This window comes from Anopheles merus, chromosome X, assembly GCF_017562075.2.
Source record: "Anopheles merus strain MAF chromosome X, AmerM5.1, whole genome shotgun sequence".
NCBI classification, from domain to species: domain Eukaryota; kingdom Metazoa; phylum Arthropoda; class Insecta; order Diptera; family Culicidae; genus Anopheles; species Anopheles merus.
In genome coordinates, this window is record NC_054081.1 from 17,796,676 (window position 1) to 17,806,548 (window position 9,873).

Sequence of the window (9,873 nt, forward strand, 5' to 3'; positions counted from 1 at the left end):
TATTGATATTATTTTCGAATAGATTTTTTTATTATCCATTAGGAAATCCTTGTTTTATAGTTTACGTTCTAATTTTGTGGTCAATCGTAGTCATCTCCGAGCGTTGGTTTGGCGATTTGACGCGTTTTGCGATTTCCGCTGCCCGTCTCGAGTGATTTTCCCTACCAGACTTCTAAATCAACAAACATATTTCAAAGAGCAGTCGAGTCAAATGGCTCGACTCGATTCGAGTTAAAGAATATAATTAGTGATGGGAAAAATGAAGTTTTCGTCGGAATCGATTCCGACTACATCCATTTTTTTTTTGTTTTGAGATTGATTCCGTATAGTAAATCCGGAATCAGTTTCGGGAACCGATTCTGAAATAGGCTCTGGAATAGTTGGTCGGAGTTGGTTTCGGCATCTCCAAAAGAAGAGACGTTTGGATCCAATGATGCTACGTATTGATAGCCGAAAGTAATCCAAATTTACTTAAAACGATCCATTCTCTTGCAGATGCCCGGACTGATTTCGCTCCTGAAACTGCTTTTTGAAACTTCTTATTTCAATTCAAGAACTAATTCTCATTCCGGAGCTGATAACATTTCTGGAGTCAATTCTGACTCCGTTACCGGAGCAAATTCAGATTCCCAGATCGTTTTCGATTCCAATTCCGGTTTCAACGCCAGAATCAGCTCCAGAGTCGGAATCGATTCCAGCATACGAATCGGAATCAATTCCAGCATAGGAATCGGAATCGAGTAAGTCAGATTCAGAGCTCACTCCAACACTACGAACGCCACGGAAAACAGATTGAAGAAACTTCTGTTCTAGGGTACCTATTTTGATAACTTGCAATGGAAAATCTGTTTATCCGTTAAAATGTTATTTATCTTCAAACTGTCAAGATTATAGTGAATATCGAAGGAGTGGTAATGTTTGTAGATTCCACCGACGATTAGGTAAGCGTTTGATCATTTTAATTTTTTGGGTTGGAAATCATGTGCTGTTGTGCTTGCTTTGTTGACTAACGTCTTCAATCAAAAGAAAGCTGACAGTTAAGAACTATTGTCTCGGAGATAGTCTATTCTCACGTGCATGTGATATCTATTTGGCTTACAATTCAATTAATGATACATCTTATGCGTGTGTGTGTGTTTCAAACGGTTTATTTCACTTCCTTGTTTGCATGCCTTTACAATTGGATAAGAAAAAGGCGGTTACTTTATCTGCTGGTCTGCATCTTTCGAATCTTCCGGCCACGACACACCCCAATCCACCCTTGTCAAATATATCCGAGCGTAGGTGTGGACAGTGGTGAAACGGTGACGCTAAATGATTCTCAAAATCACAGTCCAACGCGTTTCCTCTTTTGTCGCCAAATTAACCAACGGTGCTGATGCATACACATAAGGGAAGAGAAGAATATGGGGGGAACAAGGTGGTAGTGAGTTTGTATAAACTACTGCTTAAGCTGCGGACTTGCGCGGCTTCGCCACCTGACCCTCGCGGAATCCGTTGCGGAAACGGCGGCGCACCACCTTCAGGTAGCGCATACGGCCGGTACCGGTGGTTCTCCTGCGCTTAGCCTTCTCCGACCAGTTGTCTAGAGTAAAAGGGAGAAAGAAAGGGAAAACAAACTATCGTTAGATTCAAATTGTCAGTTCAGAAATGCATACTTAGGTGGTAAATGTTTTCGCAATTTGATACAGATTGTTATCCTTATTTCTTAGTACTAACGGTAAGAAAGCACACGATAGTACCCTGAATAAGAATGTTAGTCTGTGCCCAAATTGTACTGCTCTATGCAATGTGATTGTAAGGAGCTGTCGTGATGGGCGGAGCTATACTATATATTTGAAAAGCACATGTTCTAAATGTTTGACATTTTAGTACATTTTTTAATAGTTCCTCAAACAGAAGCATGTTCAACGTGTTCGGACTTTTTTCTTTGCAATGTTATCCCATTTTCTTGGTACAAATGGTAAGAAAACACAAAAGTACCCTGTTTTTGGATAGGATAGATTAGTCTGCGCCCATTTCATACTGCTCAATGCAATGAAATTGCAAACAGCTGTCGTAATTGGCGAGAGCTCGTACAACGGTTTCAACATAATTTCCAGAAAGTCCTCTAACAGCAACATAAAAACGTTACATCTGTTTTAGTTAAAATGTAATCCCATTTTCTTGGTACAAATGGTGAGAAAACACAAAAGTACCCTGTTTTTTGATAGGATAGATTAATCTGCGCCCAATTCATACTGCTCAATGCAATGAAATTGCAATCAACTGTCGTATTGGGCGAGAACTCGTACATCGGTTTCAACGCATTTTATACAAAGTCCTCTAACAGCAGCATTAAACCATTTTTTGTTGGAATGTTATCCCATTTTCTTGGTACAAATGGTAAGAAAACACAAAAGTACCCTGTTTTTGGATAGGATAGATTAGTCTGCGCACATTTCATACTGCTCAATGCAATGAAATTGCAAACAGCTGTCGTAATGGGCGAGAACTCGTACATCGGTTTCAACGCATTTTATACAAAGTCCTCTAACAGCAGCATTAAACCATTTTTTGTTGGAATGTTATCCCATTTTCTTGGTACAAATGGTAAGAAAACACAAATGTACCCTGTTTTTTGATAGGATAGATTAATCTGCGCCCAATTCATACTGCTCAATGCAATGAAATTGCAAACAACTGTCGTATTGGGCGAAAGCAATATTTTCCACAATCTTCTAAATCGTTCCCGTGTAGGCACGCAAATCCAACGTAAATTGAAATCCGCGCTATTTGGAATGCTATCTTAGTACCGTGTCACAAAGCAGGAAAGATGATATTTGCCCAATTTATACAGATGAAACCGGTATGAACTGATAGAATGAACGAATGTAATTGAAAGAAAATTAAAGGGCATATGGAAACACCCAGTATTACATCTATATCAATTTTAATACTGCCCTGTTTACTCAATTACACCAATAATAATAAACTTGCATATTATTTTACATCTAACAACTAATACTTACAGGATCGGATCTTGGCGGCCGGATAGCCACAGCGCGAGCATGTATGCTTCTGAATATGGTAGGACGATCTACCACAACGGCGGCACAACGTGTGGGTTTTGTTGTGCCGCTTTCCAAAGCTGGAAGTACCCTTAGTCTGAAAGATGAAACATAAAGTTGATCGGTTGAGTGATGGTCGGGTATTTTGATGTGTACGGGAAGCTGAGAGGTTATGGCGAGTTTCGGAACGAGTCGCAGGATTCTTAGAACAAGAGCAAAATGCCGACAACCTGTGCCTAGGTGTGCGTGTGTGTGTGTACGTTATGCGCCTCTGTGTTCGGCAGCAGGAGCTAGAAGCTCTTGACAATCGAAATGAATCTCACGATACAACGGAAACAGAATAAGGAACATTTGGGTAAAGCTACAATTGAAAAAAAAAAAAAAACTTTGAACGTAAGTCTCGTGGCTAATACTGCAGTTCTTTATGGTACGGCTGGACACATAGGCACACACAACACACACATACGCACTACAGAGAGCGGCGTGGACACACAACACACGGCAAATTGCAAACGAATTTAAGAAAAGGTTTAACAAATTCGGTCCATAATAACCATCACTACACGGCAAATGCAACTTTCGTCGTTGATATTCTCTAATCTACACGTCCTAACGGTGATTTAGCCGAAAACGTGAAGATACTAACCATCGTGTGTTTCTACACAGCACTTTAGCAACCTGCCTTGCAAGGCACGCAACACCAAAAGAAAGGTTACGGCCGGAACCAGCGATGACTGCAGCTCGGTGACAGCGCTGTTGGCCGGCACATCAGTTCAGCCCGCGATGACAGTAGCAAGCAAACTGGACGATAGAGTTATTTTTTCAAGCAAACCGCACAATGTCACCGCCATTGTGCCTACGTTTTGCACAGTGGGTACCGTTTGTTATTGTTTTCGATTGGTTTTCGCTTGAGACCGTTCAAATAGACATACAGGCGGTCCCCGAGATACACGGTTAATGGGGACCGAAAACGGCCGCAAAATACCGCGTATCTCGAATTTCCACGTAATTCGAATCTCGTGGTTTCTAGCCAAAATATCACTAATTTTCGTGTTAATTTGCAACTAGGGGGTGGTTTTAGTCACTTTATGAGTTATTTGATATGATTTTGACTGAGCATAATAGTGTTAAACCTTTTGAAATAGTTTAATTCGATCAAAATGGAAATTATTTGGCAATTTATAATTGATATATCAAATAAGTACAAATTTCTCAGAGAATTGTCAAATTTAAAAAAAAAGCGTATCTCCAAATCCGCGTATAAGAGGTATCGTGTATCTCGGGGACCGCCTATAGAGTGACACCGTCTCGTACGACAGAAAGGAGCCGAATTTTGCCTTTTCAACCTACAGTCTGTTCCCGAGTTACACGCCCTACCCGCAAATTTCCGTTAAATGCCTTCTAATCGCCTTGTAATCGCCGGCGAATTGAAGGCGATCAGCAGTGCATTTAGCAGTAATTAAATGCCTTTGAAATATGTCAATGAAAAATTTCGCTTTTAATTTGAAATTTGAAATTGCAACTGTCAAAAGAAAACCTTACAAGTGTCTTCAACACTGCACTGTTGTAGTGTTCCCAGATATGAGCGTGAGATTCGATAGCACGATTTACGTGTTATGTTCTCTTGCGTTAAGCTCTGAGCTATTTCACTTTATTAATAATGGTCTGCATTATTCGGTTGTTAAAGACCAACCGTTGAAAGGTGTTAATATATCAAACTCATTTCGATAAATCTAATAAAATGAGAAATGAGATGCATATTTCTCCCATCCTGATAATGATGGGTGAAGATAGAGTAATTATTATGTTTTTTAAAAAGGTATTATTTTCATTTTGCTTCACATAAAGTTTGTTTATATTCATTATAGCAAGAAAATATTAATATAAAAAGAAATAAGCACAGAAAAAAGATCATAAAAAATCAGGATTTGAACACACGCTTTCTCGGTTCAATAAGGAAGCTGCTTAGGCGCTGTTTGAAAGACCCACATAGAACTTTGATGCTGTTTATCTACTGCAAAAGGCGAATTAGAGCAGCGATCTTTAGCGTGCCAAAATGAGCTGCTTAAGCAATTCTGGCTATTTGGGATGGGGACCGAAAACGGCCGCAAAATACCGCGTATCTCAGATTTCCGCGTAAGTCGAATCTCGTGATATCCAGCTAAAATATCACTTATATTCGTGTAATTTTGCAAGTAGGGGGCGGTTTTAGTCACTTTATGAATTATTTGACATGATTCTGACTGAATATAACAGATTAAAATCATTCCAAATCCCAAATAGCCAGCTCGTACTTTATAGCTGATTTAGGGCTGTTTAACGAAAAATCGTTCCGATGTCGTACTTTGTGGCTGATTAAGAGATAGACGGTACTTTGCGGAACTATGGAGCTTTTTAACAGGCACATGGTACTCTTTGGAACTTTGCGGCTGATTAGCACTATGTGTAGGGTTCATGGTGGAACTTGAAGGCTTGTTAAGAAACCGTACCGAACTTGGTGGAACTTTATAGCTTTTTAATGCATGACATCGGTACGAGATGGCTCTTGTCAAAGTGTCAAAGACGGACGCCGGCAATAATCTCATTGCTGTTGCACAAGTTCGATTCGTTAATTGAAGAATGAATATTGAGTGAAGTGATTGTGAATTATCAGTAAATTGTGTAAAATTTGGTGTAATTCATCAATACAAAGGATTTTAAAAATATACTTATGTGTTTAAACGAAACAAATTTTGTTGTCTATTTCATCGATGACGCTTGCTTGAAAATAAAACACAAAGAAAAATAATCCCTGGCATCGTGGCATAAGGAGGCTGCTAAGGCGCTGTTTGAAAGACCCACATAGAACTTTGATGCTGTTTATCTACTGCAAAAGGCGAATTAGAGCAGCGATCTTTAGCGTGCCAAAATGAGCTGCTTAAGCAATTCTGGCTATTTGGGAATAGTTCTTCACATTCGATCAAAACGGAAATTATTTGGTAATTTACAATTAATGTGTCAAATCAGTACAATTTGCTGAAATAATTGTCAAATATAGAAAATCGTGTATCTCCGAATCCGCGTATAAGAGGTACCGTGTATCTCGGAGACCGCCTGTACAGGTGTAACGATTTGAATAAAAACCGTTACAATACACCTGTCATCATAATTAAAAAAATACGTGATTGCGACAAATTCAAAACTTCATTAAATGGTCTCATTTGGTAAGTTATGTTGAAAACACATTGTAAGGAATTAAATTTAAACATTGCGTGTGAATTTTATTTCATGTTGCTATCTGCCTGACAAAAATGTAAAGGTTTTTATTAAAATGGAAACTCCTTTATCTTTTTAATTAATTGTAGAAAAAATCTAAAAAATTTATGCAAGACGTGTAATGTACAGTTCTCAAAATTACTAGAGCCATTTTGCTGTGAAATTTGTCTAAAGTACTGAAATTTTGTTCTACGTTTTGTAAGTTTTTTTTCAAAAAAAAGATTATTTTTCACCTTTGAAAAGCTATAACATAGAAACGGGAATGATTTAAACCAATCTATGTACAGTTTTGGAAACTGCATTAGTTTATTCAATTTTCTGCCGAACATTACAACGATATTGGATTAAGCATTCAAAAGTTATAATACGGACGTCACACGAGGCGCCGGCCAAAGTCGCTGTCTATCCGCGTAGCCCAGTTGCCTGGAATTATTTTTGGTTGCCAGTGACAGGGTTAAAACAATTAACTCCGAAAGCATATTTCCCACTGTCGTGTTTCATCGCTACCAACCTAGCGGCGCATGTCGGCCCGGATGTAGCGTGGCTGTCATCGTTGGCACTGCTCTTGGCCAACTCTCTTTCCAGCACAAAGCTTCCATTGGTAAGCACGCCTCGGAGCAAATTAGAAGGTGAGTCGCGTTCGATTTTCCTCAAATTCTTCTCGCCCAACGGCTCAACGTCAGCAGCAGCGGGGGCAGCAAACGGGAACAATACAGCTATCCGTTGGTTAGCGCTCATCGCACCATGGCACTTCTGCATTTCAATCAAAAAACTCCTCGTCGCCGTCTCCCATCAACCAAGAACCCCAAAGCAGTGGCACGCGGCGGGGAATGAACGGCGCATTACAACGTAGTCCGTCGGAACTGCTGTAGAATTGTGCGTGTATGTGTGTATTTGCTTCGAAGATCCGAGCATTCGAGTGATCGAGTGACCGGTTCTGTCTTTAGTTGTGTGCAGCTGTTAGTTATATATTATTTCTATTTCCAATAAAATTTTGAAGTAAACGAGCCTCACTAATTTCCGTTTCTCTCTCATCGCCATTTTCAGCTCAAGATGGGGCGCCGTCCAGCGAGATGGTACGTACAAGCAGTAACCTTCCCCATGGGAGGGAAGTTTCCGGGCGGAAAAATCAGCCTCCTTTCCTACTCGTTCGAAGAGACCAATCGCGTCAAGCTAAGCTTGTGGTGATATTGTATATTGTGTGCTGCCGCTCGTTAACATCGAGTTGCATGGTTACTTCGACCATACGACCGAGCGTTGTCCGGCAGGAAGAACATGCTCAAGAAATGGGTGAGGTACAACCGTATCGAAAACTGAATAAGATGGAATCTCAAATTTACTTGAAACAACTGAGAAGAAAATTCCAAAACCATGTCCAGGTTATACGAATGTGAAACGCTTTCCTTTTAGTGAGGTTTCAACCTCTAACGGGCAATGTTAAACCTAACACTGACCCACTGTCCCTAGAAGGTAGAATAAATGCAAGAAAAAGGGTGAGTTGCTTCCCGCTTTAATCAAAGCGCTCGTTGGGATGACATCTCAATTTTACTCGCAACATTACGCTTCCAAAGTAGAAGAAAATGCGCTGGACTTGTGTCCTTCCGAAGGTGTTATAAGATCATGTTTTGTTCTTTGCTTTTGAGAGCAGCGTGATTTACACCGTTTCAAATTCGAGAAGGTAGAACAAATGCAAGAAAAAGGGTGAGTTGCTTCCCGCTTTAATCAAAGCGCTCGTTGGGATGACATCTCAATTTTACTCGCAACACTACGCTAAATAGGTGAAAATGCGCTGAACTTGCCTCCTTCGGAAGGTGTTATAAGGTCATGTTGGTCCTTTGCTTTGAAAAAAAAAATCCATAACCAAGTCCAGGCGATCGGTTATATGAATGTGAAATGCTTTCCTTCTAGTGAGGTTTCAACCTCTGCCGGGCAATGTTAAACCTAACACTGACCCACTGTCCCTAGAAGGTAGAATAAATGCAAGAAAAAGGGTGAGTTGCTTCCCGCTTTAATCAAAGCGCTCGTTGGGATGACATCTCAATTTTACTCGCAACATTACGCTTCCAAAGTAGAAGAAAATGCGCTGGACTTGTGTCCTTCCGAAGGTGTTTTAAAAGTCATGCTGGTCCTTTTGCTTTTGAGAGCAGCGTGATATGCACCGTTTAAAATTCGAGAAGGTATATCAGATATTCAAGAAAAAGGGTGAGGTACCAACCTGAACCAATCAGCGGGATCTCAATTTTGCTTGAAACAGCTCGCTTGTGGTCTTGTGCGCGATTGCCATCTCTTGTCACGAGGAATGGATAAAATGTCCCCAATTCTGGTTTGTTTTCGGCATCAACGTTAACCTACGTTTTCTTCTCCATTTTTCTCCTAATCCTAGCTACCGCTACTGTAAGAATAAGCCGTACCCGAAGTCGCGCTTCTGTCGCGGTGTGCCGGACCCGAAGATCCGCATCTTCGATCTGGGCCGCAAGAAGGCGTGCGTGGAGGACTTCCCGCTTTGCGTCCATCTCGTGTCGGACGAGTACGAGCAGCTGAGCTCGGAGGCGCTCGAGGCAGGCCGTATCTGCTGCAACAAGTACCTGGTGAAGTTCTGCGGCAAGGATCAGTTCCACATCCGCATGCGTCTCCATCCGTTCCACGTGATTCGCATCAACAAGATGTTGTCCTGTGCCGGAGCTGATCGGTACGTGTGCCTTTTCGCTATTAGCCCCCCGTTTTATTTATTCATTTACTTTTTTATGATGATATTGCTATTCTCAGAGCATTGGGTTATGATAACGTATGATTACCCTTTAATCACGTTGACACTTGCTGATTTATGTTGTTTTTAATTATCTTCAACTGTCACCAACAAGCCATGTGCCTGCAACGAGTTATTAATGTGCAACGTTTCTCCTCCTCTCTCTCTCCCCTCATTTTCCTATATCACGCCCTGTAGGCTCCAAACAGGAATGCGTGGTGCGTTCGGCAAGCCGCAGGGTACCGTCGCGCGCGTCCACATCGGCCAGCCGATCATGTCGGTGCGCTCGAGCGACCGCTTCAAGGCGCAGGTAATCGAGGCGCTGCGCCGTGCCAAGTTCAAGTTCCCCGGCCGCCAGAAGATCTTCGTCTCGAAGAAGTGGGGCTTCACCAAGTACGATCGCGACGTGTACCAGAAGCACAACGACGAGGGCCGACTCGTCGCGGACGGATGTGGCGTACAGTTCCGCAACGATCACGGACCGCTGGTCAAGTGGGAGCAGCACCAGCGCAATCGACTCTCCGCGTAAGAAAAAAAACCAAGCCGAAGGTGGTGTCGCCAAGGGGTTGAATGAATGAATGGTGTGTCTCGCCCGGTTCTTGCGTGCTTTTACATCGCCCGGGCCGGCACAGGAGGAGGTCTTTATTAAAGTGAACAGAATGTACCGGATACTACAGAATACATGCTTTTGATGATGATGAAGGGAGAAAGTGTGAGGCGATTTATTTATTTATTTCTAAATTATTATTAATAAAAGGTAATAGAACTGTGAGACCAGATCCCGCTTTCGAACGTATTGGGTCGGAGTGCAGGTCAACCGAA

The 9,873-nt window shown here is 41.6% G+C and overlaps 2 protein-coding genes across 2 annotated transcripts; one reads left to right on the forward strand and one right to left on the reverse strand.

Moving 5' to 3' along the window:
* Window positions 1-1,132: 1,132 nt before the first annotated feature.
* On the reverse strand, window positions 1,133-3,810 carry LOC121596384 (probable 60S ribosomal protein L37-A). Its single transcript, XM_041921280.1, has 3 exons — window positions 3,697-3,810; window positions 3,012-3,147; window positions 1,133-1,585 (listed from the first exon to the last, which is right to left on the reverse strand). Exons 1-3 carry the CDS (start codon window positions 3,697-3,699, stop codon window positions 1,449-1,451), a joined length of 276 nt encoding a protein of 91 aa, XP_041777214.1. The 5' UTR covers window positions 3,700-3,810; the 3' UTR covers window positions 1,133-1,448.
* A 3,027-nt stretch (window positions 3,811-6,837) lies between these two features.
* LOC121603758 (60S ribosomal protein L10) lies at window positions 6,838-9,753 on the forward strand. Its single transcript, XM_041932966.1, has 4 exons — window positions 6,838-6,934; window positions 7,353-7,381; window positions 8,689-8,994; window positions 9,250-9,753. The coding sequence occupies exons 2-4, from the start codon at window positions 7,359-7,361 to the stop codon at window positions 9,578-9,580; spliced, it is 660 nt and encodes a 219-aa protein (XP_041788900.1). The 5' UTR covers window positions 6,838-6,934; window positions 7,353-7,358; the 3' UTR covers window positions 9,581-9,753.
* The last annotated feature ends 120 nt before the right edge of the window (window positions 9,754-9,873 follow it).

Coding starts and splice junctions, on each gene's coding strand:
- LOC121596384 (XM_041921280.1), bottom strand. Junction 1,586..3,011: donor GGCCGCCAAGATCCGATCCT/GTAAGTATTAGT, acceptor CTTTTACTCTAG/ACAACTGGTCGGAGAAGGCT.
- LOC121603758 (XM_041932966.1), top strand. CDS start 7,359: ATGGGGCGCCGTCCAGCGAGATG. Junction 7,382..8,688: donor GGGCGCCGTCCAGCGAGATG/GTACGTACAAGC, acceptor TCCTAATCCTAG/CTACCGCTACTGTAAGAATA. Junction 8,995..9,249: donor TCCTGTGCCGGAGCTGATCG/GTACGTGTGCCT, acceptor CACGCCCTGTAG/GCTCCAAACAGGAATGCGTG.